The sequence below is a fragment of the Gambusia affinis genome, linkage group LG17, assembly GCF_019740435.1.
Source record: "Gambusia affinis linkage group LG17, SWU_Gaff_1.0, whole genome shotgun sequence".
Lineage (NCBI taxonomy): Eukaryota > Metazoa > Chordata > Actinopteri > Cyprinodontiformes > Poeciliidae > Gambusia > Gambusia affinis.
In genome coordinates this window covers 21,153,006-21,168,701 of record NC_057884.1, presented here as the reverse complement: position 1 = coordinate 21,168,701, position 15,696 = coordinate 21,153,006, and the positions used below count along the sequence as shown (strand labels likewise).

At 38.2% G+C, this 15,696-nt stretch overlaps 1 protein-coding gene across 1 annotated transcript in view; it reads left to right on the top strand.

Annotated features, from left to right (window-relative positions):
* cacna1bb (calcium channel, voltage-dependent, N type, alpha 1B subunit, b) overlaps positions 1-15,574 on the top strand; it is a 137,472-nt gene extending 121,898 nt beyond the window's left edge. Inside the window, exons 44-53 of the mRNA XM_044144188.1 lie at positions 1,975-2,080; positions 2,167-2,274; positions 2,609-2,718; positions 2,825-2,991; positions 3,117-3,267; positions 3,330-3,440; positions 6,066-6,104; positions 9,179-9,419; positions 10,511-10,734; positions 11,001-15,574. Coding sequence (XP_044000123.1) covers positions 1,975-2,080; positions 2,167-2,274; positions 2,609-2,718; positions 2,825-2,991; positions 3,117-3,267; positions 3,330-3,440; positions 6,066-6,104; positions 9,179-9,419; positions 10,511-10,734; positions 11,001-11,477 — 1,734 coding nt within the window. The 3' untranslated portion in view covers positions 11,478-15,574. The remainder of the gene's footprint in view (positions 1-1,974; positions 2,081-2,166; positions 2,275-2,608; positions 2,719-2,824; positions 2,992-3,116; positions 3,268-3,329; positions 3,441-6,065; positions 6,105-9,178; positions 9,420-10,510; positions 10,735-11,000) is intronic.
* Positions 15,575-15,696: the final 122 nt, after the last annotated feature.

Below are 15,696 nucleotides of genomic sequence, written 5' to 3'. Positions count from 1 at the left end.
GCATAGCTGTCAGGTTGAATCAAACTCGACACGGTCCTGTCCTTGCCCCAGTTAGAAACGCCGGGCCTGACGCCGCCGCCTCGCACCGCGCCTCCAAATATAACTCCTGGTCCTGTGAATGGACAGGGAAAGGCACAAACAAAGAAATTTATTCACATAAACCTTTCCGCTGATCTTCCTCCTGCAATCCTGCAACGCATTTCTCTGGGTTGGGAATTTTAGCCTCCGGTTTCCACCTCTTTTGTCTCTTTTAATGGCTTTTATTTTGTCTGCTTTGGGCGTTTTTCTCCCATTTTCATTTGAATAAACCCTGAGCATGTGAAGTGTCAACAAGCATGTGTCCCCTGTTCACCTTCATTTCATCTGTTTCTGCAAAGAAAATGCAAATACTTTCATCAGGCTGTTGCACCTATTTCAAACTGGCTGGAAGTTGTAACAAACCATCACTTACTGGTTTTGTTTTTGACCCGATAAACGGCCACAGTGTGAAGGTGAAGAACTAAAACATGCATGTGTGCAGGACTCATAATTTGGTATTTATTTTTACAATGGCATAATAGGACTATTATGGATTTAAAAAAAAAACAACAAAAAAACAAGAGAATTAAATTTCCAACAGAAGCACTTTTTAGATCAATCTCAGAAAAAATTAGAAAATTTCTGAGTTTTAAAAGTTGAGCATTTGCTTGGAAAACAACTCAGAAATTTTACAATTATTCTATGAAATCATGTAGAAAAATGTTTAAGATTTCAAGGCTTGAAAAGTCCAAAATTTTCTTGGAGAGAACTCTGAAATTTTTAATGAACAAACAAGAAAATATGAGTTTGAAAATTCCTAGAAAGCAACTCGAATGTTGAGGCTGATCTAAGAAATTTGCTGGAAAAAACAATAAAATATCTCGGTTTGAAATATTGATAAGAATAAAACTCAGAAGTTTTCTAGAAAAAACTGAAGTTTCTGAGTTTGAGGAGTAGAAGAATTGGTAGGATAACAACTTTCTGAGAAAACTTGAAAATGACTGAGTTTAAAGAGAAAGAAATGTTAGGACAAACTCTGATGTTTTGAGATTAATCACAGAAATCTTAGGGAAAAAGTTGAAGATTTTCTGAAATTAAAAATTTAAAAAAAAAAAAGTTATTTTTTACATCTTGGTGAAACATTTGTCTTAATTCCGTTGAACTAAGTTATTTGTTGACTAGAAGATTCTGTTTTGCAGTGTAATGGAGCATTTCCAAACACATTTAAACTAATGAGGATTAAACAAAATACACCTAAAGTTTTTACTTTTCTTTAAATATTGAAGTTCTTGTGTTGTTATTCTCCTCTGGTTGTTTTTGTTTTGCTTCCACTGAATTACCAGGAATAACGGTATCGACAAACTGACCCTCCAGGTTAGATTATTGATCGGCTTCTAAATCACTCATTGATTAAAACAGAGGAGATGCTGGACTCTGCACTGCAAAAACAAGATTTTACCAAGTATTTTCATTCTATAGTGTAATTATCTTATGACTTGAAATGAGACAAACCTATCTTAGAAGTGACTTTTTAGAAAGATACAGTAGCTGATTTTAAGTGAATCATTTCTTAGTATTGATTTTAAAAAGTATTAGTACAATTGGCTGATTATTTTATTACAAAATTACATTTTTAGTGCTGTAAGTGAAATAATTTATTATTAATATTCAAGAGTTAATGACTCGAAACAGGCTCCTATACCTCACTAAAAGGTTACTTTTAAGTTAGTTTTGTCTCATTTTGAATGTGATATTAGTGGTTGAATTTAACCAAACAATATTGGTGTAAGATTTTGTGTTTTTGCAGTGTAGCTGCTTACAGCTTCTCCAGTGAGACGATTTTCTTTTTTTCCCCGTTTGTCGCCGTTTTCTGGTGATTCCTGAGAAAAGCTTTTTACTGTTTTCTCTTTTAGTTTAGAGTTGCTCACCCTGACCTTTAACCTTTGCATTCTGCAGCGCCTGGTGAGGATGAACATGCCAATCGCAGACGACAACACGGTCCATTTCACCTCCACGCTGATGGCTCTGATCCGGACCGCGCTGGAGATCAAGCTGGCATCCGGTGAGACTCACAGACCACAACTCCCAGAGTTCCCTGCTGCTGTATGGGCGACTCGTGTTGATTTAACCTGATGTTTGTGTGCCAAGGCGTGCTGGCGCAGCGTCTGTGCGACGCCGACCTGAAGCGGGAGATCCGCCGCGTTTGGCCCAACCTGCAGCAGAAGACCATCGACCTGCTGGTCACGCCTCATAAGTGTGAGCTGCAGCGGCAGCACCAACTTTCTTATCCGACTTAAACGTCACATTTCATAGCAAAACATTTAATTTTACCTCAAAAATTAACTATTAGTGTAACAAAAACCTTCCTGTGAACTCTAACAGGTCAATCATGAAACACGTTTTATAGTAAAAATTAGGGATGCAAGATATATCGGCTCCTACATATATATATATATATTAGTGTGCATGTATATGTTTATACAGTAAAGCTTTTCTTCCTTTTTCCTTCCCTATCATCTGTACTTTGCTGCTCCTCTGGCGCCATCTGGTGGCAGCAGGAATGAACTGCGTCTGACTTTTCTCTCTGCAGACAACGAGTTGACTGTGGGGAAAGTTTATGCTGCCCACATGATCTTTGACTACTACAAACAGAACCGAGCCAAGAAGCTCCAGCAGCAGAACCCATCTGGGATCTCTCAGGTAAACAGACCTGAGGACTGGTTCTGACTGAACTGGTTGTGACTCACTGGTTTTACTGGGATGTTTTCAGATTGAAGTGTTTGTTTTGGTTCTGGTCTCTTTGCAGAGTAAGCTGGGCGCTCTGTTCCGCCCCGTTCTGCCCTTCACTCATCTACACGAGCCGACGCCGCCGATCAAACCGGCTCCGCCACCAGAACCGGAACCCAGAACACAAGCCCCGCCCACTTCCACCAGCAGCACCGCCACCAATGTGGACGCCAACATGGACGCCAAGTAAGACACCCAACAGACTGTTCACCTGTTTATCCATCTGGTCATCCAACCAACCAACCAACTGTTCATCCCTGATTCTATCAGTGTTAGTTTCCTTGGTTTTATCTGGTCATAATGTTTTGCAGTGTCTCTGTTTCCCCTCCCAGTCTGAACCAGAGGACTTCCATTAAACATTCCCAGTCTGGAGATTTTTCCCCGGCGGCCGCGAGGCTGAAGCCGCACCGGCGGCTGCAGAGAGGCCAGTCAGAGGACGTCCACCGCTGCAGCAGAGCTCAGGTAGAAAAACTACTTCCTGTTTCTGATTCCTCCAAACTCCCGCTGACGGCGTTTCGTTTCAGGAGCGGCAGGCCGACCCGAAGCCGGAGAACATGTCTGATGCAGAGGGCCGGCCCGGCCTGGAGGGCCACGCCAGAGCCGCATCGCTGCCACGCCTAAACGCAGAATACCACGTAAGCATCGTCGTCCTCTACTTTCAAAATGGCCGACCTGAAGATTCCCTGGTTGTTGCGCTAGTTTATAGTGCAATATAATTAATTTAATTCAATTGTACTGAGTTACAAGTAGTTTTCCAGCATGATACAGGAACTTCTTTTAAGTGAATAATTTCCTAAAAGGGCAGTATCTTGTAAAATAGACTTGAGCTTTACGTCATGTTTTAATGTTATTCCCACATCAAAAACAAACGTGGACTGTTGATTCTTTCAAGCATTTGAGAAATCCTTTAATCTCCATGGCAACCAGTCAGCTGTGCAGAGCACGTGGCTGGACCTAGCTCCGCCTTCGAGGACAAAGCTCCTCCCCCCTCTTGACTCCTTCAGACTAGCCAGCAGTAATGAGCAAACACCTGGAGCTGAACATCTGCTGAGCTCATTCTGTGAGCCACTACTCAGTGCAATGCTGGTAAAAACGTTGTTAAAGGGTTAATAGAACAGCCATGTTGTTTCAGAAAGAGCAGGAGGTTTTAAAGATACAGAAGCCCAACGTCGAGGAGTTAAATTATGAAATCAAATTTCTTTTAAGTCATACGATACATATATAACATATGAAGGTAACATAGCTACTAGATTATCTTATAAAATGGCGACCTATGCCTGGACAATACTTAATAAAAAAACTACTAGTTCCACTTTAGAACAAGACATTTTTATCATAAGTATTTTATTATTTTTGTCATTGGTAAAAGACCACGAGTATTTTCTCCCTGTAGCGCTAGACTCGTGTTTTTGTATTTACCCAGAATGCCCTGCGTTGTAGTCCACTTCCTGGTTTTGGATCAGTCTCCGGTCCACTTGGCATTCACACTGAACCCAAACAAACCGGACTTCTTCTTTTATTCACATTATTTTCTTTTAAGAGGTTCTGTATTTATATACATGAATTAATAAAAGTTTTTAACATAAAATATGTTGAATTATTATAAAATGTTTTATTGGTGTTGACTGTGCTTTTTATTTTTATTTTTTCCTTTCAAAGCCAAAGGGTTGAATAAACCATCTCTGCATGTCCAGTGACGTAACTCTCATAAACTTTAAACCGTTTTTAATGTGTATTAATTTCATTCTGTGAAATCCACCTTTAGAGGATTCGTTTCTCTGTTTCTGGATTTTTCCACCCGTCTGTCCAGCTTTACTGTCTCACTGTCTGGTTTCTGTCTGTCACCGTCCTTCCCTCCACGATTCTTGAACACGTGCTTTCCCACTGTTTTTACGTTGCATTTTTAAACTCCTTAAAGAATTCAAGTCTTTCTAATTATTCAGTTTGTCACTTAATAACCACAGATTCAACAGGTTTGTTTTGTTTATGTGAAACAAAGTATAAAAAAATAAAAGCTCAACATTATCTTACAAATAAACATCCAAAAAGTCTGTTGCTAAAGTATAGTCAGTAGTTGTAGGTAATTCTTTTGTATAAATACCGTAAGCTACTTTTTTAGGAGAACTTGATGCAAATCTACTCTTCTGCTGCTAATATAGCTAATTTTAAGTTAGCGTTTAGCAATTTTGCTAGCTTAGGGAACTTTTATCGTACTTAGTTTCCCCCTAAATTAATTTTTTAGATAACTTTAAACCCCCAATTTACATTTTCAGTTAGTTTTTCTTATGGACTGTTAGAGATTCTTTACGTAGTTAGATGTTTTATGTTCATGCTCTTATTTTGAAGTGGATGAACACGGAGCAGTTCCATTTCCTCCCTACATGTTATTTCTTTATTTTTCCTCAGAAACTTTATTTTAATCAAGAACCATACAAAAACAAAATAAAACGTGGACAGTAGAGAATGCAGATAGACAAAAAGAGGATTAAATTTCCACCAAAAAACTCAGAAAGTTTTTTCTAAACAATTTCTGAATTTCTAAATAAAAAGTAAAAAAAAATCCAGATCAACAAAATGTCTGTAAATCTGTTGACCAAACTATTTTAAAATATAATATACAGATAAAATCTGAAGTTAGAAAATATAAAGAGATGAGGATGTACTGTAAAAGACAGACTGTTCAAAATGTGTCATTTTTAACATTTTTATACTTCCATTCTAAAAATATACTTCTTCTAAAAATAGTACAAGTGTTTAAAAATAAACACCCAGCCATTTTTCTGACAATAAGTTACTCCGTTACCTAGCAACCGCAGCGGAACTCTGCAAGGTTACTTAGCAACTAGTGTAAATGTTGCGTTTTATTTAGATTTAAAGTGACAGAGCCCTAAAATAATTCAAAAGAAGCAGAAGTGAGCAGACAAAAATCTCATTAACTGAAAATGAATTTGTGAAAAAATGTAATGAACATGATTTTAATAGACTATAGAGCTATGCTAACCTGTTCAAGGCAGCGTGATCATGTTATTTAATGTAAAAAAATGCAACATTCATAATTAAATGTGTCTAAAACTCCAGTTTAACGTTTATATTTTAGACATTAGAAGCTAATTGTACCGTTGGATTCTGTGGACAGCAGGAAACTACAGAAACAGCCTCATTCTTCTTCTTCTTCTTCTCTTCCTGTCTTCCCGTTTTTTCCCATGTTGATGCTCACTGCTAATGTTTTGCCCACCTCCTCTTGTGCGTGCTGTCCTTAGCGGAGCCACCCTCGCCACGCCCCCGGGACCCACCTGGCAGTATGTACCACCTGTTGCGCCACCTCTCTGTCCTCCCCTCTTCTCTCTCTTTGTGTTTTTGCCTCCATCACATGGCAGAGTTGACGCCCTCCACAACGCACCACCCATTCCATATAATCTCATTTTTAAGAAATGCATTTCCATTCACATTGAAGCCATACATCCTTGGAAAGGTATCTGTATGTGTTCTCAGGTTCGTCTCCTGCTTTCCAGCAGTACGGTGCTACACACTGTGGTTGTGAGTGTTTGTGTCGTTTGGTAGAGACGGTACTGCTGCTCTTCTGTTTTAAAGATTTCTCACTTTAAACCTCTTCAGTTTTCTCATTTGTACCGATTTCAGTCTTAAAATCTCATTTGGCTTGTAAAATGGAGACAATAAGCTGCAAAAAACACAAAATTTTACCAAGTATTTTGTCTAGTTTTTACATTATTTCACTAATTATGTGGGGAAAAATGTAGTTTTTGCAGTGTAAGAGCTTGACTTAAGTCAGTAATTCTTGAATATTCATAAAAATTACTTATTTCACTGGGAGGTTTTTCATGCTACAAGTGAAATAAGTAATTTTTCACCAATTATAGCGAATTATTTACTTACACAAAGCTCCTATATTTTGTTGAAAAGTTACCTCTAAATTATGTAACTAGTATTTAAAATACTTAAAGTATTCTATGAAATACTTTTAATTTTTGTTTTTGCAGTGCAGTTTGTGTGTTTTTTGGGACTTCACTGCAAAAACACAAAATTTTACCAATTCTGTTTTTGTCTAGTTTTAGTGGAAATAGTTTAACACTTTAATTGAAACCAATTTGAAAATAGTTTTGCAGTGAAATACAGGATTTTGTTTTAAGAAAATAATTTCTTAATTTAAAAAAGTACTGGCAGTTTATTTCACTTATGACATGGAAAATGTTTTCAGTGAAATCATCCCAATTTTTATCAAATTTTCAAGAAATCTTTATTTGAAACAAGCTTTTACATTTCAAAAAGGTTTTTTCCTAGTTTTTAATGCAAATGTCTGATCAGACTTGAAATAATTTAAAATTAATTTACAGTAACTTTCCAGCAAGAAATGAGTTTAAGACAATAATTCCTTAAAATGGATGAAAAAGTAGCAGATTATTTCAGTGATAACTTGACATTTTCCCTTGTTGTAAGTAAAATAATAATCTGCTTCTTTTTCATGAACATTAAGAAATTATTTACTTAAAACAAGCTCCTACTTCTAGCTGAAAAGTTACTTGTTAGTTTTTCTTATTTCAAGTTAACTAATTTATTTCCACTTGAAATCTAGAAAAGAAAATTTTTGGTCAGATTTTGTATTTTTGCAGTGTAATCTGATTCTAAGAGTTTTTCAGGCTTTAAATTTAAATGTGGAAATTTTTAATTCTGTCCATTTCTGAGTTGGGAACAGAATTAGAGAAAATTCTGGCACAACTTGTTTATTTCTGTTGAAATGACGAGATTTTAAGGCTGCTTACGGAGTAAAATGACTATTAAGATTGTTTTCTTAACATGATGTCGCCTTTGGATTCTGACTGCAGCGACGTCTCAAACTGTGAGCGAGGAACAAGAACCAGCGCTCCACCGATTCACTGCAAAATGTATCTAATCACACTAATAATTTAACAATTTAAATCTCTAAAATGGTTCATTTTGGTTTAAATCGCTGCTGAATTCAGTTGGAAGGTGAGTTTTGGTTGCTGGTTCAGTTCCTCGTCTCACCAGACTGATTGCTGCAACCAACAAGGTAAGAACCAGACAGGGTGAGCAGCACTATCTCATAAAATAAAAGGGAAATTAAATTAACTGTCGGTTTTATATTAATACGTTAATATCATCCATTAAATATATTTTAATGTTAAAGATAAAAAGGTGTGTCCCTCTAAAATGCTACTAACAGCCTATTTTAACAGTTCAAAAACCAAATATACCTTAAAATGCTTAAGTATGCAGAGTGGAAACCATCGTAGCATTAGCATAGAAGCTACACTGTAAAAACACAAAATCTTACTAAGTATTTTATCTAGTTTCTCATGCAAATACACTTGAAATAAAAAAAACCTGACAAGTAAAGTTCAGTAAAATATAGGAACTTGTTTGAAGAAAATTCCGTAATACCAATAAAAAAAGTTCAACTTCAACCTGCAGATTATTTCACTTATAAAAAAACATTTTTCTCATCTTATTATAAGTGAAATAATCTGAACTTGTATTTTTTCATCAATTTGAAGAGATTGACTTAAAACAAGCTCCTATATCTTGCTGAAAAGTTACTTGTAAGTTAGTTTTGTCTTATTTAAAGTGCACTGAGATATTTGCACTAGAAACTAGACAACAATAGTTGGTAAGATTTTTGTTTTTACAGTGTAAACCTCACATTTGAATGTGTCTCATCTCTGGATGTAGTTTGGCAAATAAAAATAATTTTTAGTAATTTTTAGGAAAAACAAGAAAAGTTTAGTCTGATTTAACTTCAAACGGCAGCTTCATTTCTATTGATTATATAGTTGTGCAAATTAGAATTATGGAAATAAATTTGCTTAAAAGAGACGCTAGTTTTGAATAATTAGTTTTTTCATAAAAAGTTTTGGTGATGAGATGACACGAGTTTTTTGGCCGTATTAAAACTTGCAAAACTGCAGTAAAAACACTTTTTTCGCATCACAAAAGTCAAATGATCAACAGGATGTTACTACAGCTGGAAATGACAAAAAAAAACAGGAATTAGTTGGAGGCTGATGACGCTGCTTGTTTTTTATTGACTTATTTGGAGACAATTGTGTTTTTTCAACAGTAGTGGAATATTAAACACATTTGTAATGGAAACAGAAAGAAAAAAATCAGTTTCTGCTTTATATTAGTTTTCCTTTAAATAAAACATGAGATGCTAACAAGCTAAACGCTAACTCAGTCCTGCTCCTCCGTCAATAACTGGTAATCAGTTCATTCTTCATTCAGGTTCGATGTTTAGACGTGAAGTTGCTGCTCTCTAGTTTCATGTTGTGATTATTTCATCGATCCACCGCCAAACAGTCCGCTTGACCTTTGACCTTTTCCTCTTCCCTCCTTCCAGCCGATCGTTGACCTCAGCCCAATAAAACGCTCGGCATCATCGCTGACGCCCCAGCAGGTCGGGTTGAGGGACTACGACCTGGAGCGGGTCGACCAGAGCCGGTTCTGCGCCGGACCGGACCCGGACCGGACCCACCACCACCACCACCATCACCGCTGCCACCGCCGCAGAGACAAGGACAAAGACAGGAAGCAGAAGTCTCTGGACAAAACGTCCTCAGCGCCGCCGTCCGGCACCGTCGGTGAGCCGACCGCCAGAAAACCAGACGTAGAAAAAAAATTAAACACCAAAATGTTCCTCTCTACCGAACAGTTCTGGTCCAGTTTCTACTGCAAATATCTCAGTTTACTTGAAATAGGACAAAAATAACTTACAAGTAACTTTTCAGCAAAACATAGCAGCTTGTTTTCACTCAATAGTTTCTTAATATTGATGAAAAATTACTAGTTCCATTGGGGGAATATTTAACTTATAATAAGACATTATTACCATGTTATTAGTAAAATAATCTACCAATAGAACTAGAACTTTTTCATCAATATTAAGGAATTACTGGCTTAAAACAAGCTGCTATTTCTTGCTGAAAAGTTACTTGTAAGTTTGTTTTGTGTTTTCAAGTGAACTGAGATACTTATACTAGAAACTAGAAAACAATATCTGGTAAGATTTAGTGGCTTTTTATGGGTAAACAGTAAAAATATTAAAAATTTGATTCTCCTTCTGGGAAATATATTTATTATGTACAAACTTTGCAGATTATTGTTGCAAAATAATTTGGGAAAATTAGGTGTAGAAAAAGAATTTAAAAGATTTACATCATTACCAAGTAATTTTTGTCTAATTTTTACTGTAAATATCTTATTACACTTAAAATAAGACAAACTAACTCATAATTTAACTCATTCTAGTTCCACTGGCAGATTACTTCACTTATAATAAGACATTTAAAACAATCTGCCAATAGAACTAGTATTTGTCATTAATATTATTATTTCAAGTGGACTAAGACATTTAAACCAGACCAAAGATAGTTGGTAAGTTTTTTCAGTGTTGAGGCGCCACAAACAGCAGAAATGTTTTTCTCACAAGGTTCTTTCTGGCTTTAGCTGCAGGTTTTGGTCACAGAAGTTGGTTTATGTTACTGGTGATCTGCTAAAGTTATACTAACTGGTTTCTGACCAGTAAAGAGTCACTTTAGTGGTGACTCTTTACCAGTAAAGATTTGATCATGTGATAAGTCATTAGAAGTCACAGGAAGGTGAAGCTAACAGACGTATAAATGTTTAAGAAGTAAAATGTTTTCGTAAGACGTTGAACGTAACCGTCCTGTAGGTTCGTTTGAAGACCCGTCAGCCGACGGTTTGTCCAGAGAGCGAGCGAGGGAGCGGGACCGCAGCCGCCCCCATGAGAGGAGGCACCACTCCTCCGCCGGGGAGAAGCAGCGCTACTACTCCTGCGAGCGCTATGGCAACAGGGAGCCGGGTCAGGCCCGGTCGGCCGGCCCGAGCCGGTCCACGTCTCCGGGAGAGAGCCAGGACTCTGGGCTCATCAAACAGGTCAGGATATGGTTTTGGATCGGGGGATCTTGAAACTGCTTCTTACCCAGCATGTTGTTGCTAGGCAACCAAAGAGCAAGTGGATCAGTTGATTCCACCAGCCTAGCTTAGCTAGCTAAAGCCTTTCCTCTCCATAGATCTCCCAGAATGCCGTGCGGTTCGGACGTATTATTTATTGATATAGATCACGTATCCATTGCGACTTATATTCTTATTGATTATTGCCCAGGCCTGCCTTAAAGTGACAGTGTGGTTGTTTTTCCCAGCAGGGAAGCACTGTGACGAAGCTGCCGTCTGGTACCAGCGCTCAGGCCCGTGGGCGCCGCCAGCTGCCCCAGACGCCGCTCACGCCTCGGCCCGCCGTGGCCTACAAGACCCCCACCTCCTCAGCCGCTCCGCCCAGCGCCTCCACGCCCGGGTCTCGCTTCGTCCGCGGCGCATCGGAGCACGACCGCCTGCTAGCGGCTCACGAGGAGCCCAAAGCCCCAGCTGGTCCGGACTCTAACCCGAGCCGGCAGCAGCTGGACTCGTCCCTGCTGGAGGAGGGCGAGGACTTCCAGGATGCTGTGAGCAGCCACGGGGGGGGACACTCCTCCAGAAGCGCCACAACGCCATCCACCGCCGCCGCACAGGGGCGGGCAGCGGGAGTGCCGAACGGCTACCACTTCACCCTGGGGTCTGCGCCGGGCAGCAGCAGGGGGGCGGCGGGTCTCAGGGAGCGGGAGGAGGAGGACTGGTGCTAGCTGGGCGCTAAGCTTCACGGCTGAAACTGAAACGCTAAAAATGTGCTGCTGAGCGCCGGTCGGCCGGCTGGAGCTGGTCGACTGGGACTGTGCTGCTGAAGGAGTTCACTGATCATTCACTGCCAAAACACCAAATACCGTTGAGTTCTTTTGGTCCAGTTTCTACTGGAAATATCTTAGTTCACTTGAAATAAGACAGAACTAACTCACATGTAACTTTTGAGCAAAATATAGGAGCTTGTTTTAGGTCAAAAATCCCTTAATATTGATGAAGTACCGACTGATTATTTTATGGATTGGGGAAAATGTTTTATAATCTTCCAATGGAAACAGTACTTTTTTCAATCAATATTAAAGTGGACATATTATGCAAAATTCACATTTTTCCATTTCCATTTGGGTTTCTGCTGCTTATAAAAGCAAAACAAGCTCTTTAAAGAAACACCCAGCCCGTTTTTGACATAAAGTTCATGTTTTTTGGCCTCTGGAAAACGAGATGTTTCAAAAAAACTCCAGAATGTAACGTCACAAATCAGCAGGCACTACGCCAGTTATCTAGCAACCCCTGCAGAGTTCTGCCGGTTACCTAGCAACATAAGCTGAGCTGCAGTATGTTTGGTCAGCTGGTTTTACCGCTGTATGTGGTGCACAATGGCTGCTGGAAAAGATAAGTGGTTTGTTGTTGACTTACCATCCAGAATCCACTTGTTGCATCCTTGTTATTGTGCAAGAGGCTCTACTAATGCTTTTCAAAGATGTATGGTTGTATAATTGTCCATCGGCTGGCAGCCATTTTCTCATACAAGTGTAAATATTGAGTTAGGGGGCGTGGCCAGCAGCACCTTATTTGGATTTAAAGTAACAGAGACCCTAAAGCAGCTAAAATCTGCTTATCTAAGGATGATTTTGTGTTTTGTTTTGCAAATATTTGTATTCAAACCCATATAAAAGGTGACCTTTAAGGAATCACTGACTTAAAACAAGTTCCTATTTTTTACTGAAAAGCTACTTGTATGTTACTTTTGTCTTATTTCAGGTGTACTAAAATATTTGCACTAAAAATTAGATCAAAAATGCTTGGTAAGATTTTGTGTTTTTGCAGTGTTCCGGCTTTTTGTGTTAATCTCTAATATTACAACCTCTTTACAGGAAAAAAATACCAACTTTTTCTATCCCATTTACTTGCACTGAGATTATAGCACACGTGAAAACCCTTAACCTTCTGCCTTGGCTGGTAAATTCAGAAGATTTAAGCCAAAATGATGAGAGTGAAGCTGTAAACTGGTTTCAGACCAATCAGAATGCCTCATTCCTGACCTTATCATAGCTGCTTTAAATTTATGGCTCTTTTGTTTGTTTTGTCCCAATCAGAACAACATTTCTGAGTTTATTTATGTTTGTTTGTTTAGCTGCTACTTTGGTGTAATTTTTGCCAAAAAAAAGGTTCAAATGTTTTCGTTCAGGTATTAAGATTCTTAGAGAACATCTGTTAAATATCTGGAGATCATTAGTAGAAAAGGAGAACAACCAACAGAGGCAAAAATGTGGAATCTCTACTTTTTATTTCACTTTAAAGCAGAAAAAAATCACAAAAAACTGTTTTATTTTAGCAGATGAAACAAACTATTTCATTGCATCTTTTTCTGCTTTATTTCCAGATCAAGTAGGGGGAAAAAAATCTAAAACGACTAAATTGTTTTGGGGGAAAAATGAATTAATTGCTCTTTAATTTACATTTGTAAAACTAATATGTCTCAGGTTCAACTGGGGACCAAAATGGCAACATTTGTTTCATTTTCAGTTGGAGCGGTTCGCTTTCTCACTGCATCGAGTCAAATGAACCAAAATAGTTGAATCAGCTTTTCCCTTCCTGACCTGTGGGGGCGCTGCAACCAGAACCACTGAAGAAAACAACACTAAAAGATAGTGAACGCAACTTCCTGTTTCACAAGATGTAAATGAAAACGGAGTGGTGTCAGATTTTAGCGGTTGTAGGATTTCTATTTTGTCTTTCGTAAAAAGACATTTCTGCCGCTCGTGCTAGACTAGCGTGTTTGCTTTGGTTGTATTTACCCAGAATGCCCTGCGCTGTAGTCCGCTTCCTGTTGGTCTTGTGTGAACACATCCTTGCAAATGTTCCATTTTGATTCTACTTGCTGCAACTTTTAGATCCATTTCTCTGAGATCAGCAGAACATGGTTGGTTCATTTTCCAGGGTAAGTTCTCCCCTTGCAGGTAAAGTAGTAGAAACGCTAATTACAAGCTATCATTGACACAGTGATAGCATAGTTAGCATATTTAACACCAGGGATGCAAGTTATCAGTCATCCAGCTAATAGGAAGAAGAATGCTCTTAACGATCGACTAACAATTAATTTATAAGTGGCCGTTTTCTTAAGGATCGCAGTTTTCTCTTGTATCAAGAGAACCGACCATCTTTCTACAACATGAAGGGCTAAATTTGTCATATTTGACATTTTTACATGTTAGTTGTGACTGAATAGACAGGAAATTGTTTTTTTTATGTTATTGCTCTAAGACATCCCTCAAAATGAATTGTTCTTATTAATATAATGTTTTTTATTTTAGGTTGTTTTCTTTCTGCGTTTTTCATCCGTTATCCCCCGTCATCGTGGCACGTCAGTAATTTTGGTTGAGAAATTGATGCTCGGTTAAATTACCTTAAGAAGTTTTTAGAGGTTTTATATATTTTAAAAAAGGGGGTAACATAAGGAGCATTTTTCATGCCATAACTGTGTGGACCGTTTTGTTTCAGAACACCACCATCTTTAATCCTGTATCAAGGCTCCGTTTATGGATGACCAGTGGCGCCCTCTGCTGGATGGCGGCCAAACTGCAACACAAAGTCTAAATGGAGATTATTAACTAATCAATTGGGACTAATTTTAATCTAATAAATTAACAATTAATCGTAAGTCGGTTATTTGTATCACTAATGTACATGTTTTGTTTATTTCATCCACCTGTAGCTGAGATTCCACATTTTCTGCCGCTTTTTCACTGTCACGTTTTTGTAATCTGCAGGATGTAAAAAGGTTTCGGTGCAACCAGAACCAGATGAACTCTTTTTCTGGCGTTAAGTGGCCAAATACCAAGTGCCTCGTTTACCACAAAGTTGTTAAAGTTTCAGCTTTGCTCCGGTTCAGATGGACTTAAACCGTGAGTGCAGAATGAAAAAAATATACACAAACATCCTAATTTAAATGCAGAAATATACTTTTTTTTTGTACAATTCTTCTGGTGGGTGTATTCAAATTAGTCCAATTAATTCAGAGTAAGTAATGTAGTGCATGATAAGGGTAGTGTTTGTACTGAAGGATTTGTGGTAAGTATTTGCCTTTATTCTCTCACATATATACTGCCAGTCAGCCACAGAAATCGGTCACTCAATTGACAAAAAGTGCCATTTTTTAAAAACTATATAAAAAAGAAAATACTTCAGAACCACCTGCCTCCTCCAGCATGTGTTATATTTATCGTCTCTGCCATAAAAACTCAGATTTTCTGGGCTTTACTCCTCGTTTTGATTTCTAAAGGACTACTGTGACGGTTTGTTGGAAAACTGACCTAAATGTAAACTCACAGGTTCAATGAAGAGTTGTGTTGTTGCAGATGACTGTTCTCTGAAAAATGTACAAATATATTAAAAAGTAGGGCTATGCAACAAGACGACACTTCATCTGCCCGTAGCTTTACCCGCTGCAGTCCCCGGTTCAGGCTTTTATTTGACTGCGAGCGGATTTTACGTCTGTGAGTGAAGAGTTGTAAATTAAATCTGTATTAATAGATGTACAGCTGAGGCAAAAAGTGTGAAGCACCGGGTTTTATTTTTGTTTTTCTGTGAGGGGTGAAAACAACCCACAAATTAAAACTGTGGCCACAGATTTGTTTCTACAATATGATTTAGAACCACATTTTTCAGAATAACAGTGAAAAAGACTCGATAAGGCTCTGCCCTCAGTCCTTACCTCCTTCCACTGGGCTCAACTTCAGTTTTTTTAATTATTATTTTTTTAAAGGTAAGGCTTGCTGTATGTTATATGTTTGCTTTTGTCAATAAATTCCGAAAAAAACGATATAGAAGCACGAATTTATTGATGATTTTGTCTGAAAAAAGTGCAATTTGTTGCTTTATGGTGAGCGGTGAATTCAGTAGTGGCAGTAAGCTAGCTAAAGCACGACCCTAACATGCTAACGT